The 19,691-nt window shown below is 41.3% G+C and overlaps 1 protein-coding gene across 2 annotated transcripts in view; it reads left to right on the top strand.

Annotated features, from left to right (window-relative positions):
* Positions 1–15,876, top strand: part of sec24a (SEC24 homolog A, COPII coat complex component) — a 90,114-nt gene extending 74,238 nt beyond the window's left edge. For both annotated transcript variants that reach the window (XM_068043706.1, XM_068043705.1), the window contains 4 exons: positions 10–114; positions 7,969–8,061; positions 8,358–8,461; positions 14,060–15,876. In XM_068043706.1, the coding sequence (XP_067899807.1) occupies positions 10–114; positions 7,969–8,061; positions 8,358–8,461; positions 14,060–14,174 (417 nt within the window). In that variant the 3' untranslated portion in view covers positions 14,175–15,876. The remainder of the gene's footprint in view (positions 1–9; positions 115–7,968; positions 8,062–8,357; positions 8,462–14,059) is intronic.
* Positions 15,877–19,691: the final 3,815 nt, after the last annotated feature.

The raw sequence follows: 19,691 nt of genomic DNA, 5'->3' as shown, positions 1-19,691 counted from the left end.
TTGTTGCAGGGAGCCATTAACATTAATGATAAAACCATACCTCAGCCACCAATTCTCCAGCTGTCTGTGGAGAAACTAAGCAAGGATGGCGCCTTCTTAATGGATGCTGGCACTGTAAGTGACTTAATAATCTTTGAATCCTGTTTTCAACAGCCTTCTATTCTACAATTTGTTTCTGTTTTTATCAAAATCATGGTTTTTAGATTTTAATGTTATCCATAATTTGTCAAAAATATTGCAGAGCTGAAACAGACAGCCGTTAAAAGTCCAGATTTTATTATAGAAGTATCTTAATTATAGCCTTACTCCTTTAACAGTGTAAATCTCTTGCTTACAATGGAAAAGTCCCACTTCCTGGACACAGCTGTCCCAGTATATGGTTTAGATGTTGTGTTGAGTAGCTTGTTTTTGTGTTCTGACCATAATGTTTGGCCCTGCAACTGATTTAAGTGGGGTGAGATTGGCGCATAGGGGTGGTTTTGGCAAATGGGAATAACTAAGTTTGGTGATGTGCTGGATAATGGTGTTTCTTGAATCTTTGCCACTCAGTTAATGCAAAATTAGCAGAACATTTTTGAATAAAAGTATTGTTAGAATCCCAAGTTAAAGGTTTGCTCTCCTGATTTTAATTCTTCTGTTAAATATTAGCCATAATTTTTCAGCATTACTTGCTGAGCAAACCAAAGAAGCTACATCACCGTGACTAGTGGGGTACCGCAGTGATCGGTGCTAGGACCCCAGCTATTCACACTATACATTAAAGATTTAGATGAGGGAAGTAAATGTAATATCTCCAAATTTGCAGATGAGACAAAACTGGGTGGGAGGGTGAGTTGTGAGGAGGATGCGGAGAGGCTTCAGGGTGATTTGGACAAGTTGAGTGAGTGGGCTAATGCATGGCAGATGCAGTATAATGTGGATAAATGTGAGGTTAGCCACTTTGGTAGCAAAAACAGGAAGGCAGATTATTACCTGAACGGCTATAAACTGAGAGAGGGTAATATGCAGCGAGACCTGGGTGTTCTCGTACTCCAGTCACTGACAGTAAGCATGCAGGTGCAACAGGCGATAAAAAAGGAAAATGGTATGTTGGCCGTCATAGCGAGAGGATTCGAGTACAGGAGCATGGATGTCTTGCTGCAATTATACAGGGCCTTGGTGAGGCCACACCTGGAATATTGTGTGCAGTTTTGGTCTCCTTATCTGAGGAAGGATGTTCTTGCTATAGAGGGAGTGCAGCGCAGGTTTACCAGACTGATTCCTGGGATGGTGGGACTGACGTATGAGGAGAGATTGAGTCGGTTAGGATTATATTCGCTGGGGTTCAGAAGAGTGAGGGGGGATCTCTTAGAAACCTATAAAATTCTCACAGGACTTGACAAGGTAGATGCAGGAAGGATGTTCCTGATGATGGGGGAGTCCAGAACCAGAGATCATAGGTTTACCCAGTATCCTTAGACTTTCAGGACTGAGATGAGAAATTTCTTCACCCAGAGAGGGGTGAGCCTGTGGAATTTGCTACCACAGAAAGCAGTTGAGGCCAAAACATTGTATGTTTTCAAGAAGGAGTTAGATATAGCTCTTGGGGCAAAAGGGATCAAAGGGTATGGGGGCGAAAGCGGGAACAGGTTACTGAGTTGGATGATCAGCCATGATCATAATGAATGGCGAAGCAGGCTCAAAGAGCCGAATGGCCTACTGCTGCTCCTATTTTCTATGTTTCACTCCAAGTAGAAGGGCCGCCCGTGCATCAACACTAACAGAATTTCTTACCCACAGCTGTCACAAAAGTTTCTTAATTCACTTGAAAAAGCCCTTCAAAACACTCCTGCAGGGGATGCAGAGACCAAGTGGTCCCACATCAGAGATGCCATCTGTGACTCAGCAATGACCACCTTTGGCAAACGTGAGAAGCAGAATGCAGGCTGGTTTCAATCTCGCTCTGAAGAAATGGAACCAGTCATAGCTGCTCAGCGCACTGCACTGCTGAACTACAAGAAAGCCCCCAGCGAGTTAACATCCTTAGCACTTAAAGCTGCCAGAAGCACCGTGCGAAGAACAGCCAGGCGCTGTGTAAATGACTACTGGCAACACCTATGCAGCTGTATTCAGCTGGCCTCCAACACCGGAAACATCAGAGGAATGTATGATGGCATTAAGAGAGCTTTTGGGCCAACCATCAGGAAGATGTCTAAATCAAGTCTAAATCAGTGGAAACGATCACTGACCAATGCAAGCAAATGGACCACTGGGTGGAGCACTACCTAGAACTGTACTCCAAGGAAAATGATGGCACTGATACTGCCCTCAGTGCAGCCCAGTCTGTGCCAGTCGTTGATGAGCTGAATGTACAGCCATCAAAATTGGAACTCAGTAATGCCATCGATTCTCTAGCCAGTGGAAAAGCCCCTGGAAAGGACTGCATTACCCTTGAAATAATCAAGAGTGCCAAGCCTGCAATACTCTCAGCACTCCATGAATTGCTTTGCCTGTGCTGGGATGAGGGAGCAGTACCACAGGACATGCACAATGCCAATATCATCACACTGTATAAGAACAAGAGTGACTGCAGCAACTTCCGTGGAATCTTCCTGCTCAGCACAGTGGGGAAAGCCTTCACTTGAGTCATTTTAAACAGACTCCAGAAGCTAGCTGAGCGTGTCTACCCTGAGGCACAGTGCGGCTTTTGAGCAGAGAGATCCACCATTGACACGCTGTTCTCCCTTCGCCAGTTACAGGAGAAATGCCACGAAGAACTGATGCCCCTCTACGTTGCCTTCATCGATCTCATCAGCAGTCATGGTCTCTTCAGACTACGAGCAAAGATCAGATGTCCACCAAAGCTACTAAGTATCATCACCTTATCCCATGACATTTTGAAAGGCACAATTCAGCATAACGGTGCCTTATCAGACCCCTTTCCTATCCTGAGTGACGTGAAACAGGGCTGTGTTCTCAGATCTGTTTGGGATCTTCTCACTGCTGCTCTCGCATGCGTTCAAGTCTTCAGAAGAAGGAATTTTCCTCCAAGATCAGGTGGTAGGTTGTTCAACCTTGCCCGTCTTAGAGCAAAGACCAAAGTACGGAAAGTCCTCATCAGGAAACTCTTCTTTGCTGACTATGCTGCATTACCATCCCAAACGGAAGAGTGTCTGCAGAGACTCATCGACAGGATTGCGGCTGTCTGCAATGAATTTGGCCTAACCATCAGCCTCAAGAAAACAAACATTATGGGACTGGACGTCAGAAATGCTTCATCCATCAATATTGGCAACGACGCTCTGGACGTGGTTCAAGAGTTCACCTACCTAGGCTCAACTATCACCAGTAACCTGCCTCTCGATGCAGAAATCAACAAGCGCATGGGAAAGGCATCTGTTGCTATGTCCGGACTGGCCAAGAGGGTGTGGAAAAATGGCGCACTGACACGGAACACAAAAGTCCGAGTGTTTCAAGCCTGTGTCCTCAGTACCGTGCTCTACGGCAGCGAGGCCTAGACAACGTAAGTCAGCCAAGAGTGACATCTCAACGCATTCTATCTTCGCTGTCTCCGGAGGATCCTTCGCATCAGGTGGCAGGACCGTATCTCCAATGCAGAAGTCCTCGAGGCAGCCAACATCCCCAGCAAATACGCCCAACTGAGCCAGCGGCGTTTGAGATGGTTTGGCCGTGTGAGCTGCATGGAAGATGGCAGGATCCCCAAGGACGCATTGTACAGCGAGCTCATCACTGGTATCGGACTCACCGCTGCAAACGCAACATGAAGTCCTGCGACGTTGACTGCAGGTCGTGGGAGTCAGTGATCACCAGAGCTGGCGGACAGCTATAAAGGCGGGGCTAAAGAGAGGAGAGTCGAAGAGACTTTGCAGGAAAAGGCACAGAAGTGTAAGGACAGAACCAACTGTGTAACAGCCCCAACAACCAATTTTATCTGCAGCGCCTGTGGAAGAGTCTGTCACTCTCGAATTGGCCTTTATAGCCAGGCGCTGCTCCACAAACCACTGACCACCTCTAGGCGCGTGCCCATTGTCTCTCGAGACAAGGAGGCTAACGAGCTTGATCCAAGTGACTTATAGGGGAGATGGAGATAGGTGGCGTAGTGTTCGTCACTGGACTCTTAATCCAGAGGCCCAGGCTAATGCTCTCCGACAGGTTTCAAATCCCATCACAGCAACTGTTGGCATTTAAATTCAATCAATTAAATAAATTCAGCTACATAATTTTAAAAATTGTGGAGTTCAAAGCTAGTCTCAGTAATGGTGCTATGAAACTATCATCAATTGTTGTAAAAACCCATCTGGTTCACTAATGTTCTTTAAGAAAGGAAATCTGCCTTACCTTGTCAGGCCTACCTATGACTCCGGACCAACAGCAATGTGGTTGTCTCTTAACTTCCCTCTGAAATAGCCTAGCAAGTCACTCAGTTGTCAAGGGCAATTAGGAATGGGCAACAAATGCTGACCTTGCTAGTGGCACCCATATCCCATGAAAGAATTAAAAAAACAATTAGCCTGTTTGGAGCACAGGAACAATTGTAAGCCAGTTAGCCCCTTGAGCCTGTTCTGGCATTCAAGTAGATTTGTCCCTAAAGTCCATTTACATGCTTTTGTTCTGTATCCCTTTCGACCTTTACATAACAAAAATCCATCGATCTAAGTCTTGACGTTTCAGTTGGCCCAGCATCCACAGCCTTTTCTGAAAATTTTTCCAGATATGCAAAAAAGTGCTTCCTGAATTAACATAGGAACATAGGAAATAGGCGCAGGAGTAGGCCTGCTCCGCTATTCAACTAAATCTTGGCTGATCGACGTCAACCCCATGTTCCCGTACTATCTCCATTATCCCTTGATGCCTTTAATATCTAGAAATCTATCAATCTCTGTCTTGAATATACTCAATAACTGAGCCTCCAGAGCCCTCTGGGCTAGAGAATTCCAAAGATTCACCACCCTCTGAGTGAAGAAATTCCGCCATCTCAGTCCTCTTATTCTGAGACTGTGTACCCTGATTCCAGACCCCCAAGCCAGGGGAAACATTCTTCCTACATCGACCCTGTTGAGCCCTGTAAGAATTTTGTGTACTTTAGAGATCACCTCTAGTTTTCTAAACTCTAGAGATTACAGGCCCAGTTTCCTCAATCTCTCCTCATGGGACAATCCTGCCATTCTAGGGATCATTCTAGTGAACCTTCGTTGCACTCCCTCTATGGCAAGTATATCCTTCCTTAGGTAAGGAGACCAAAACTGCGCACACTTCTCCAAGGACAGTCTCACCAAGGCTTTATACAATTGCAGCAAGACTTCTTTACTCCTGTACTCAAATGCTTTTGCAGTAAAGGCCAACATACCATTTGCCTTCCTAATTGCGTGCTGCACTTTCATGTTAGCTTTCAGTGACACATGTCTAAGGACACCCAGGTCTCTTTGGACATCAACACTTCCCAATCTCTCTCCATTTAAGAAATACTCTGTCTTTCTGTTTTTTCTACCAAAGTGGATAGCTTCATATTTTTCCACATTATGTTCCATCTGCCATGTTCTTGCCAACTCACTTAGCCTTGTCCAAATCCCCTTGAAGCCTCTTTGCATCCTCCTCACAACTCTCATTCCTACTTAGTTTTGTGTCATGAAACTTGGTAATATTACATTTGGTTCCCACATCCAAATCATTGATATAGATTGTGAATAGCTGGGGCCCCAAGTACTGATCCTTGTAGTGCCCTGTTAGTCACAGCCTGCTAACCTGAAAATGGTCTGTTTATTCCTACTCTTTTTCTGTCCATTAACCATTTCTCAGTCCATGCCAGTATATTACTCCCAATCCCATATGATCTAATTTTGCTTAATAACCTGTGTAGGACCTTATCAAAAGCCTTCTAAAAATCCAAATACACCACATCCACTGATTCCCCCTCATCAATTCTGCTAGTTACATCCTCAAAAAACTCTTAACCGGTTTGTCAAACATAATTTCCCTTTCATAAATCTGTGTTGACACTGCCCAATCCTACCATTATTTTCTAAGTGTCCAGTTATCACATCCTCTATAATAGCCTCTAGCAGTTTCCCTCTTATTGAATGGCCTCGTTCTCATTTTAAGATTATGCCCCCTTGTCTGGCTTGCCCCTCCAGATGAAATAATTTATCTGTATCTACCCTATTGAACCCGTTTATCATTTTAAACACCTTAATTCGATCATTCAAACCATCTAAACTCCAGGGAATACAAGCCAGATTTATGCAATGTGTTCTAATCATTTAACCCTTCAAACCCTGATGTACTTCTGGTAATCTGCACTGTACCCAAGACCAATATATTCTTCCTGAGATGAATTGCCCAAAATTGAACATACAGCTGGATAGGGTGTGACGATGGATCTACAATTGAAGCAACGCTTCTTAATTTTTATATTCCAGTGCTGTTGACATAACCATCAACATTCCAATTGACTTTTTGATTACTTTTTGTACTTCATTTACTTTGTGATTTGTGTAACTGGTCACCTAAATGCCTTTGTTCTCCCACAGTTCCTAGTCACTTGCCACTTAAAGTATTGCCATTTGTCTTTCTCATCAAAAGTGGATAAACTCTCATCTCCACCTGTTGAAATCCATTTGCCTTTATTTTTCCTGCTCACTTATTTTGTCTGTCTCCTTTCGACTTACTGCTCCTATCAACATAACTTACTTGGCTCCTAACTTAATATCAGCATGCTTGGATATGCCACTCTCTATTTCTTCATCCAAGTCATTGCGATGCATCGTGCAAAGCTGAGGCTCCAGTACAGATCCCTGCAAATACCACTTGTTATATCCTGCCCATCAGAGAACGAACCCTTTATCTCTGCTCTTCGACTCCTACCCCTTAACCAATTACCAATGTCACAAGGTCACCTCTAATTCTGTGTGCTCTTATTTTTGCTAATCTTTTGATTTATCAAATGCTTTTGGAAGTCGATATAGACATCGATAGACACCTCAATCCACCACGCTAACTACCTCCTCAAAAAAAATTTCAACTCAGTTGGTCAGACGTGATTGTCACAAATCAGTGCTGGGTTTTTTTGACCAGCTGATACCTGTCCACGTTGCTACTAGGTGTTTCTGACTCACTTTGTGAATGCTTTGCCATGCCACTACAAATCTGTTTCCATATCAACTGTTTAGGTCAGAATAAAGCTGGCTTTTGTATATGGTTTAGCGGGAATCCTAAACATTGCCATTGATCATTGTTGGATTGAGGGGTTATTGTAGTAATAAAGTGTACTTGTGACAGGTTGGTCCTACATACACTGAAAACTGCTGCTACAGTCACAGTCCAGTATTGAAATGAATAATACTCAACATAATTTGTTCAATAAATTAATTTTGCTTAGGGATGTTAAATTACATTTGGACTGCAGAAAATATAATACTTTCTAGAACAAAACTGATTCTCATGATTTTTTACTAAATTTCAGTTTTCAACGTTGAAATCTGAGAGTAAAAAGTTCAGAGCACAGCCTTTCTTTTATAAAAAAAAAAATCATTTCATGCTAGTCAAGGTGAGGATGCACTTGTGGAAAGCAGTGTTTTTCATCCTAACCAATATCAAGGACTGTTTGATTAGATGTATTGTGCAAGGTGAAGCTCCCTATTTCTTCAAAAGTGTGTCTCTACTCAAAAACCTCAGAAATGTATTCTTTTGCACAGGTGGAAATTTATCCATTTTACATGTGACCTCTGAGGGAGACTGTTGCCTTTAAGATTTTGCCACTTAGAAATCCTCATTTAAAACTGCTCCAAATGTGTTTCACTAAGAACCCTTGCAGCTCATGTGGATAGGTTCATCAGTCTGTGTTGATTCAAACCTAGATCAGGGATGAAAGAATAGTGTGGCAACACACTGTGCCACCCAGTCTACAATTATAGCTTGAAGTAATTTTCATAATTTTGGAAAAAAATACAATAAAATTTTTCTGTCTTTCAGGCTCTCTATCTCTGGGTTGGAAAAAAGTGTGCACCAAACTTTGTGAACCAAGTTCTCGGCGCTTCCAATTATGTTTCCATACCACAAAACATGGTAGGTCATGTACATAAAAATCTTACAAGTAAAGTTCATTTTCCTTGTGGTTTTTTTTGACATTTTTCTACATTGAAGATACTGCATAAATGTAAGCTGCAACTGTCTAAGTTTACAGCATCCATTTCATAATGACTGCCCTTCTTCAGTCCCTAGGTTTGAACTATTGCCAGAATCTCAATATGTCTCTTGGATCTTTTTCCATCTGTTTTCAGTAGCTGTTTCAGGATCAGATGTAATTTCAGTTATTTTGGGATGTTTTTGCATTTATCTCAATGTTTATGTCTATTAAATAGTCACAGCTTCCAGAACTAGACACTGTTGAATCTGAACGAACTCGAGCCTTCATCTCCTGGTTGCGGGAACAAAGACCATTCTTTCCTGTGCTCCATGTAGTCAAGTAAGTGATGCAATTTACTATGCATGTTACATAGTGCTAACAGCGCAGAAACAGGCCATGTAGCCCACCATGTCCATGATGGTGTTTCAGCTCCACACGAACCACCTTCTAACCCCATGAACATATCCTTCTATTCCTTTCTCCTGCTTGTGTTTATCTAACTTTCCTTTACATGCATCTATGCTAGTTCCCTCAACATGCTAACCACACTCTACACAAAGGAGCTTCTCCAGAATTATCTATTTGATTTATTAGTAACTGTCTTTATAGTTATGGGCCCTAGTTCAAGTCTCACCCAGTGGAAACACTTTCTGTACATCTACCCTACCAAACCCTTCCATATTCTTGAAGACCACGATTGCGTCACCTCTCAGTCTTATATTGTCTGGAGCAAAGCCTGTTCCATCTTTTTGGGTAGGTTCAATCTTTTCTTTCAGGTGTAACCTCTCAGTTCTGGTATCATTTTAGTAAATCTCTTCTTAAATGTTAATTTTTTAATAGGACTAAACTTGGGATTTCATTTTAAGAAATAAGCTTTAAATGTTAAAATCCCTTTTCAGACTTCAACATTCTCGACTGATGCTGCTACTTGTTGCTTTTAATGTTTTTTTTATAGTTGGAAACCATTTATCAAAATGTTCCATCCAATTGATCCAGTCACCAAACTGTAATTCGATATGGCTACATTGAACTATTCCACTATTGTATATGCTTCTGTAGTGAATTAATATTTAACACAGTAGAGAATAGATTTATTGTGATCTATTTTCTGAGCTATTCACTTATTGGAATAGTAATGGTTTATGAATATTTGTGAAATGTGCAGTCTCTTGTTCAAAGTGCAAACTCAACTTTAGCTTTAGTCCAATACTAGTGCCACCAGGTAATTGTGAGCTCTTTAGGGAACCTTGATTGAAAGTTATAATCTTACAGGGTTAATATCAAACATAATTGTAAGAATTCCTTGTTTCCTGTTTTGTTATCATTATGCTGTGTCTTTTTACTTAGTCTTATCTTTGTCTCCCTGATTCCTTGTCTGCTAAAGCTGGTGACGCATATTATTGTGCTTTGCCACAGCATCTAAGCAACCTGCCGTCACCAAATTTAAAAGGCCCTTCGACTTTGGTGAAGGGAAGAAGGGCAAAGAGAGGGTATGGTTGTGCACCCAAGCCCAAACTTGCCCATGATCTGTCTGTGCTTTCACAGGTGTCAAATATACAGCATTGAGTGGGAATTTTCACTCCTTTTCTCCCCAAATCTCCTTTTCTGGTAATGCTGACACCATTTACAGCACCCATAATACTCTTGCTGAGATTGGGTAACTTAGCTGGAGCCTTCTTGGTGTGCATGACAGTCTTATCAAACACTGATTACTTTTCAGGCATTCTTAGTTTATTGCTGAATCCCCCACCAACAACATCCTGCTGTCACCATTGACCAAAAACTTAACTGAACAAGCCACATAAATACTGTGGCTACTTGAGCAGGTCAGAGATTAGGAATTCTAGAGAATTCTACTTGTCTCCTGACTCCCCACATGCCTGGATGAGTGCAGCTCCAACAACACTCAAGAAGCTTGCCATCATCCAAGACAAAGCAGCCTGCTTGATCGGCACCCCGTCCACCACCTTAAATGTGCACTTTCTCCATCACCAGCACACCGTGGCTGCGGTCTGTACCATTTACAAGATGCACTGCAGCAACTCACCAAAGCTTCTTCAACAGCACCTTCCAAACCCGCAACTCCGACTGCATAGAAGAACAAGAGCAGTATGGGAACATCACCACCTGCAATTTTCCCTCCAAGTCACACACCATTCTGACTTGGAAATCACCGTTCCTTCATCACTGGGTGCAAATCCTGGAGATCAGTTCCTAACATTACTGTAGGTGTGCCTATGCCACACGGACTGCAGCGGTTCAAAATGGCAGCTCACCATCACCTTCTTGAAGGCAATTCGTATGGGCAATAAAATGCTGGACTTGCCAGCAAAGCTCACATCCCATGAATACATTTTTAAAAATCCATGCAGAATAGGTTTATTTGGGAATAAATGATCTAGCCAATGTTCTTGCAGGTTTATTCTCCAAAGTTGCATCTTCTAAGCCCTGCCCACAAACTCGTCTTTGGATTTATTCTCCCAGTAGGAAAAATGTTGAATCCTTCTACTTAGAACTGGCCAGTTCTTTCTGAAGTTTTGGCACTGTTGTATTTGACGATTTTTATTATAATTCAGAAAATAGAATTGGTATGCATCTTTGAGGTAAGGTGAACCTGTAATTTTTTTTTAACCACAATGAGTTGTGATCTGGAATGCTCTGGTTGAAAGGGTGGTGGAAGCAGATCCAATCGGAACATTGGAAAGAGCATTGTATAAATACTTGAAGGGAAATTATTTATAGGCCTATGGGGTGTGAGCAGCGGAATGTGACTAATTGGATAGCTGTGGTAAAGAGCCCGCACGGGCAAAATGGGCTGACTGATCATAAGAAATAGAAGCTGGAGTAGGCCACTTGACCCCTCGAGCCTTTTCTGCCTTTCAGTAAGATCATGCCTGATTGTGGCCTTAACTGCACTTTTCTACCTGCCCACTATGACACTTGACTCCCTTGTAGATCAAAAATCTGACTAACTCAGCCTTGAATATATTCAATGATCCAGCCTCTGTTGCTCCCTGGGGAATAGAATTCCAAAGAAATTCTTCCTCATTTCCTTAAATGGGAGACCCCTTATTTTGAAACTCTGCCCCCTAGTTCTAGATTTCCCCACGAGGGGGAGCATCATCTTAGCATCTACCTTGTCAAGCCCCTCAGAATCTTATGTTTCAATAAGATCACCTCTAATTCTTCTAAACGCCATTGAGTATGGGCTCAAACTGCTCAACTTTCCCTGATAAGAAAACCCCTTCATCCCAGGAATCAGCCTAGTGAACCACCTTTGAACTACTTCCAATGCAAGTATATCCCTCCTTAAATAAGGAGACCAAAACTGTATGCAGTACTCTAGGTGTGGTGTCACCAATGCACGGTAAGTTGTAGCAAGACTTCCTTAATTTTATACTCCATCCCCTTTGCAATAAAGGTCAACATTCCATTTGTCTTAATTACTTACTGTACCTGCATGCTAACTTTTTGTGATTCATGTGAAAGGACACCCAGATCCCTCTACCACAGCATTCTGCGCGCACTCCCATTTAAATAATCTGCTTTTCTATTCCCGCCAAAGTGGACAGTGTCACATTTTTCCACATTGTACTCCGTCTGCCAAGTTTTTGCTCATTCACATAACCAATCTATGTCCCTTTGCAGACTCTGTGTCCTCTTCACAACTTGCTTTTCTACCTACCTTTGTATCATTAGCAAATTTGGCCACAATACACTTGGTCCCATTGTCCAAGTCATTAATATGAATTGTAAATAGTTGATGCCACAGAACTGATCCCTGTGGCACTTCACTGGTCACAGTTTGCCAACCTGAAAATGCCCCATTTATCTCGACTCTGTTTCCTGTTACCCTATCCTCTATCTACCACCATGAGTTCTTGCGTGCTATATCATTCACTGATTCTATGTGTATAGCAAGTTTCAAGTTTTGCAAGTGTTGTCTGGCATTGGATTTGATGGTAATGGCAGAGAGCATGTCATCAGTTTTACATATGGAAACCTACCCCATGCAAAGAGATAATGTCACTTAGGACTAGGAGAGAGCCAAGGGTGGAACTTCTAAAGTTCTAAGGATACCCTTGAAGTGCCCCTGGAGTGCAGGAGGGGAAGCTGTTGCTGTGTATACTGGTAGTTGTGCAAGCACATAAGGGTGATGCTATGCGCAAAGATGGGAGTGTCAGCAGTGTTGAAAACCATAGGTAAACCAAGGATATTTGGGGAGGTAACATACTGCCATCACATAGGATGTTCATGAGTTTGACCAGAAAACCTTGGTGCTATAGGTAGTCAGAAATCAGACTGAGGGAATTGATGGAGTGGTGACAGCAGTATAGGAAAAGGTCCTTCACAGGGCTGGGTATTCAGTTCACACTGTTCGTCTTCCTCAAAGCTTCTCCACCACCTACAAGGCACAAGTGAGAAGCATGAGAAATTACTCTCGGCTTGCCTGGGTGGGTACAGTTGCAGCAACTAAAACTCAACTCATCTGGGACAAAGAAATTTGCTTAATTGGCACTTCACCCACTGGCCTAAACACCTGTCTCTGTCCATCATCATTGGCTGTAGTGTGTACTATCTACAGGATGCACAGTTGCAATTTGCCAAGAGTTCAACAACTTGCAAAGCTATGACCACCACCACCTTGAAGGACAAGCACCATGGATGCATGGGAACACCATCACCTCCAAATTCCTCTCCAAGTTGCACACTATTTTGACTTGGAGATATATCGCTGTTCCTTCATATTGTTGCTGGATCACAATCCTAGAATTCCTCACCCAACAGCAGTGGGAGCACCTCAACAAGGAGACAGCAGCAGTTCAAGAAGGTGGCCCATCACTGCCTTCTCGAGGGCAACTAGTCATGGGCAATAAATGGTTTAAATGTATTTTTTTTCCAGGTACACCCACGTTCCAAGAATTAATGGAAAAAAACAGAATTTATTGTACTAAAAGTGTTAATGATTTCAACCAGTCATGTAGTTCAGCATGTAAAATATGTACAAGTAATTAGGTTTTCGGTAAATGCAGACATTTACAATCTGCAAAAGATGCTTCTGGTACCTAGTGCACTGATTGCACTAATTATTTTGGGGGGTGGAATGGTATGGACGAAAAATGTAAACTTTGAAGATGAGTTTACTTCTATGTTTTGCATTTTGCTTTGGCGTGAACCACTCCGAAGTGTGCAAATCATGTAGAGCTTGAAATTCCCTCTTCCGACCTAATGTGCTTTGAATTAAATCTTGAGTGCAGCAAAATGTGCTTTTATACAAGACATTTGCAGTTCCCACTTCAGGGAAAGTGACTGCTGTTTTGGTGTCTCAGAAAAGACCTGAGGATGGGACTTTTACTTGGTTTGAGTGGGCAAGGAGAAGATGGCATGACTTTTACAAGCTTCAAGAGGTTTAAATTTCTAAAAGGAGCAATATCATAACTTTCTCTGGACACATTTTAAAGTATATGGTGCATGTGCTGTTAGATTGTGATAGTTAAGGAACCTTGCAATTCCATTACTGCAGTTTTATTTCGGAATTGATGGTTTGAAATTCTAAAACTACCAAATGAAGCGAAACGGCATCTTGCTCCAATTTAGTCTTCAAATTCCAATTTTACTATTTGATCATCCCAAAATGCAGCAGTTCATTTTTTTGTCATTGCATGGATTTGCATCAATGTCCAAGAAATGGACAAGTCTCTTGACTACCGGAATGGTAGAAGGTGAACTAGGTGGACCTTAGTCTTTTTACATCCAGCAGTTGCTAGTTAAATATTAAGATCCCTAGATTTTCTTGGAAGCTAATGTTTCAAGCTTTTAGAATAAACTTATTTGTATACCTATTCACTAACTAAATCCAGTTTAAAAGTTTTGTGTGTATAAATATTGCAGGTTAACAGTAGTAACTGAGGTTTTTCACTTATTTCCTTGGCACAGGGATGAGAGCCCTCTTAAGGCCAGCTTTTTACAGAACATGGTTGAAGATCGAACAGAGTCAGCATTGTCTTATTATGAGTTTCTACTTCACATACAACAGCAAGTGAACAAATGAGCCACAAAGATATGCAAGCTTCAGCTGAATGGAGATAGCTCATGTTGGTGCAAGGAGTGCCAGTATTTATATTTGCTTAATAAAAATAATTAAATATTGGTATCCTTGTAAATCAAACATTCTAGCTTTCATTGAGCCAACCAACATTTTCCATTTTCCACACAGTATGGAAACATTTAATAGAGTGGATGACAAAACGTTATAAGTAGAATGAAGCCATTTTATGTTAACCTTTTGAAGATTTACCTAGTTAAACCTAGCTGCATACAGTTGTGAAAACCTAGGTGTACCAGTTCTGTTCATCAGATTTGGGTTTCTACTGTTGGGAGTGTGGGGCTGTTTTAAAATGCCACACGGGTGTAATAGCATGGTTTAAATATTCTGTAGTAAAAGCTGTGGAAACTAGAGCAAATCATCACTGTAGAATTTGGTGTAAATTTCTGATTTCAAATCAAGCAATGGTTGAATGTCTCCTTCCCCAACCCCCAAAGACCAGACACAATATTACAGGGGATACTTGTAAAGAATACAAAAAATGTAACAATGGAATTTTCTCTCTCTTGCTGTGCACGTGCTCTTCACACCTGGCAATTTAAGAGATCGGACAGACTTGAAGTCATCATTTGTAATCTTAAATGCTGATGAAGCAGTTTTTAGACTCCAGTCTTTTCACCTATAATTGCTTTTCCTGTACAATTGTATCTGGTCTTGAATCACTGGAATATGACCACATTCAATGTAACATTATCTTAAATTTGCTATATTTTTCTAGTTTCTCCTGCTTTTTTTACTAGGAAAATACAGATTTATGCAAAAGTGACTTATTTATGTAATTCACAACATATGGTAAAGTGTGATTTATATTGATGTTGCCGTATTGCTAATATTACCACATCTTTGTGCTTGGAGTATCATGTGTATCACCTTTTTAAATTTGTCTTGATATTTAAGTTTGAATGATTCTAATACGCTAATCGGCAGAGTCTGTAACATTGCCTGCCATGTCTGATATTTCTACTTGAAGAGAACACTTTTGAAATCATTGAGACATATGTATTTTACAGACATGCTTTTCATTACAGAATTGTTTAAATTAGTGAACAAAATTGATGCTGCAAAACCTGCTGTAACAGTATCTGGGACCACAAATAGTCATTTGAAAGTCCATACACTATGAAATGTAATCTGTAAATAGTAAATTGCATTTTGTAAAGTAGTGTACAAAATTGTAACAAATTAAATCCTAATTCTCTTTAAAGGTGTCTAATACTGAGGCCTTGAATGTTAATGAGTTCTGCAATTCCTTAGTTTTTTTGGGGAGGAGGAATTTGGAGCACATGAGTCATACATAACCTTCCACTCAGTAGTTGGTACCTACGCTTTTGAAATTATTGAACAAGAGGACCATTTGTAATGTGCACTCTACCTCATTAATTAGATTTTTTTTATGGGAGTCGGGTGTAGGAGAAATTTGCAAAGTAACACTTCTGTGAAATGACTGTCTTAACACTGCTGAGTTTAGCAGCGATGGAAGATGATTGCTTGAATGATGGAGGTGGAATAAGGGAAAAAATTGTTTAAAGCCTGGCAGTTTCTGTGGTTGAAATAGCTCAAAACAAAATACTTGTAATTGTATTCACACATGCTGTGTTAATATAGTTTTCTGATCATCTGTTCTCCAAATAAACGCATTCAAATTGGAGTTAAATGTCACTACTGAGGGACATTTTTGTCTTTATGAGCACTTATATATATTGGGTTGTTTAAAGAGATGCTGCTGGGAACTGTTTTACCTAAGATAGATGTTTCAGGAAATTAATCCTAGTTATTGACAGGAGCACAAAGTATTGGACAAGTTGTACTGCGCTAACAAAGCTCAACAAATGCTAACACTCTAAGTTGATGTGCATAAGATGTTATCTGAGAGTATTCTTTACAGTTTTGCTGCTGGTACTTTGCTCTGTCTTTTTGGAATGGTGAGGGTTGTTCAAATGCAGTTGCATCAGCTTTTATGTTTCGGTATAATCAGGGAATTGACACTTAAAACAGTTAGCTCTTGTGATACTGCTCCAACTCTCCATAGAGGAAGTCATTGTGCTTCAGAATACAAGTATATTATTGAGATTTGGTTATTGAATCTTTGTGCTGTTGTATTAAGCCCAAGGAAATGTCCAGAGTCCAAATTTTGTTGTCTGAACTACCTTACCTGAAGAACTTTCCATTATCTGAAGATTTTTCCTGTTAAATATTGAATTTTTAGTACAATAGACTGTGTTTCAGAGGGAGGAATCTATGATCTGACCTGGAGTAAGAGTTACAAAGGAGACCTTTGGTAGTACATGTCCTGTGGACTAAATTCAACCCCTCTCCCATGGACTACAAATTGTAACCTGCTTGATGGAGCTCTAATTACAGAATTTTATTGAATAAAGCCATATGCTTTGATATGCAATCACTTGGATAATTAACTTTACGAATAATACTTAATGTAACATTTGCATCGTATTTATGGCAACCGGTTCAATAGATGTAGTCACTTTTCACACATTGTATCTTGCTGTATTTGTATATTTCTGCCTCATTTTACAGATTTGAAGGGAGATCAGATTTTAAAATCTTTGGAAAAAGCTGTTACTCGGAAGAGAAGAACCTTTTTAATCTGTTGGTTGTCATTATGATTGTGTTTCTCTATAATTTTACAAGTAATGTAAATATGCAGCGCCTCAGTTATTTGAAACTCAGATTCCAGAGGTTTTGCAAGGTTAATTTTTTTTGCACAGGCTGGGATGCAGGCCCATCACTCTGATCAAGGTGGATTTAAAAACACAAATCTTCCCCATTGTACTGATCCTGGAGACTAGTGATTTCTCCCTCACATTTCCTCCCCCCCCCAAGCCCCACCATACTGTGACCTCTTTTCTTGTTCCTGCCTCTCATACACCCCTTCCTTTGCTCCAATATGGGCGACAATGACTTCACCCACTGAATCCGACTCTAACATTGCCTGCCCAAACCTGTCCATCCAACTTGTTTTTAAAAAAAAGGCCTCAAAAATCCATCTTTGATCAGGCTTTTGACCACTGTACCAAATCTTTCTTGGTGCAGTGTCCCTTTTCTGTTTGCCTATCTTGTGAAGTGCCTTGAGGATTTTTTACATTAAAGGTGGTAGATAATTGTAAATTGCGGTTGACTTTTGCCCTGTTCTGTTGAATTTTTTAAGTTTGTAAAGTTCATCTCCAGCCATTATTTAGTTCTATCCAGAAGGGCAAACCTACCCTGCAACTTTTAGGCTGGTACTGTGCCAAACATGCAGTGTGCCAGTGCCAAACTTGCAATATAAAGCTGCAAGTGTGGGCCACAATCTGAACAATCAAAGACATCTACAAGAGACAGTGCAACATTCTTGATTTTGGACTAGTTGCTGAATGCTGGGTCTAAGCTTGCTTTTAGATTTATATTTATCTTTAAAAGCTCAATTCTGTTTCCCACAGCATTGCTCTATTTTTACATTTGAAAATGTTGACTCTAACTGGACTGTGAAAGATTCCTTTGAGCAGCAATGCCAGTTTCCACTATACAGGTATGTGAACAATTGGGTTAAGCTCAGCTTGAAAATCAGTATGGTATTCGATAGTCAGGTAAATGTGTGAGCAACTAACTGCTGAGCCAAGCCAAGTCAGTTTAAATAGGAATAATCAACTCCAGTTGATCTAGTGTGCTCTAATCTGAATTGGCTGTAATGTTATGTGGCTTTTGTTCAGGGTATTTGTCAGATTATGACCAGAAACTGAACTGGAGTAGCCACATAAATGCCGTGGCTACAACAGCAGGTCAGAGGCTAGGAATCCTGCTGTGAGTACTTCACCTCCTGATTCCCCAAAGGCTGTCCACCATCTACAAGGCACAAGTCAGGAGTGTGATGGAATACTCTCCACTTGCCTGGATGGGTGCAGCTCCAACAACACTTAAGAAGCTCGACACCATCCAGGACAAAATGGCCCGCTTGATTGGCATGCCGTCCACCAACCTTCATTCTCTTCACCGACGCACAGTGGCAGCAGTGTGTACCATCTACAATATGCATTGCAGCAACGCACCTAGGCTACTCGGGCAGCACCTTCCAAACATGCGACATCTACCCCGTAGAAGAACAAGGGCAGCAGATGTGTGGGAACACCACCACCTGTAAGTTCCCCTCCAAGCCCCACACCATCCTGACTTGGAACTCTATTACCGTTTCTTCACTGTCGCTGGGTCAAAATCCTGAAACTCCATTCCTAACAGCACTGTGGGTGTACCTACCCCATATGGACTGCAGCAGTTCAAGAAGGCAGCTCACCAACCCCCCCACCTTTACAAGGGTAATTAAGGATGGGCAATAAATGCTGGCCTAGCCAGCGACGCCAACATCCCATGAAATGAATTTTTAGAAAGTGATATGGAGGACTTTGTTCACTGACCTTTGTTACCATGTGTGTAAGAATACACAAAAGATAGAACTGAGACAGAATTCGACTGTATTTAGATGTGTTTTTTCAGTTTGCAACCTTGTCTGCCCTGAATTTCTGCCTTCCTTCCCATTTCTAACCACATGTGAAACTACCATCTGCCTCCTGGCTTTAGTTGCATCTGCTAAACACATTATATCTGCTTACTGTAAAGAGCCTTGGGCTCCTTCTGTTACGGTTTCTTTTTAATTATCCATTGCAAAGTTACTTGTTTGAGGGAATTAGTTATACGTGACAAAAAATATTAATTGTGGAGAAAGAATGGATAAGTGTAGGATTGCAACGATGAGCTAGTGGGATTTGTGTAGTTAGCACTGAGCCAATGGGATTTGTAGAGGTAACACTGGTGGGCAATAAAGGCTGTTTTCTGTGTTGCAAATTCTTATGATTCAGAGGTATAAGTTTGGTGTGGCTACCCTCCTATGAAGATGACTAATAGTTGTGTAGATAAACTGTTACTTTGAAAGTGTTTGCTGTGGGTTCTTCAGAAATTCCATACAAACTTACTTTCCTGTGCAAATGTGTTCAAATGTGACATCAAGAAGTGACAAGGTATTGGATACTGCAAAGGCTATGGGCCCTGACAACATTCCGGCAATAGTACTGAAGACCTGTCCTTCAGAACTTGCCGCGTCCCTAGCCAAGCTGTTCCAGTACAGCTACAATACTGGCACCGACCTGGCAAGGTGTAAAATTGCCTAGTTATGTCCTGTACACAAAAAGCAGGACAAATTCAACCTGGCCAATTACCGCCCCGTCAACTTAATATCGATCATCAGTAAAGTGATGGAAGGAGTCATTGACAGTGCTATCAAGCGGCACTTCCTCAGCAATAACCTGCTCAGTTTGGGTTCCGCCAGGGCTATGCAGCTCCTGACCTCTTTATAGCCTTGTTTCGAACATGGACTAAAAAGCTGAACTCCAGACGTGAGGTGAGGATGACTGCCCTTGACATCAAGGCAGCATTTGACGGAGTATGGCATCAAGGAGCCCTAGCAAAACGAGTCAA

This window comes from Heterodontus francisci, chromosome 12, assembly GCF_036365525.1.
Source record: "Heterodontus francisci isolate sHetFra1 chromosome 12, sHetFra1.hap1, whole genome shotgun sequence".
Taxonomy (NCBI): domain Eukaryota; kingdom Metazoa; phylum Chordata; class Chondrichthyes; order Heterodontiformes; family Heterodontidae; genus Heterodontus; species Heterodontus francisci.
Note: the sequence above shows the minus strand (reverse complement) of the source record. Positions and strands in the feature narration are given on the sequence as shown.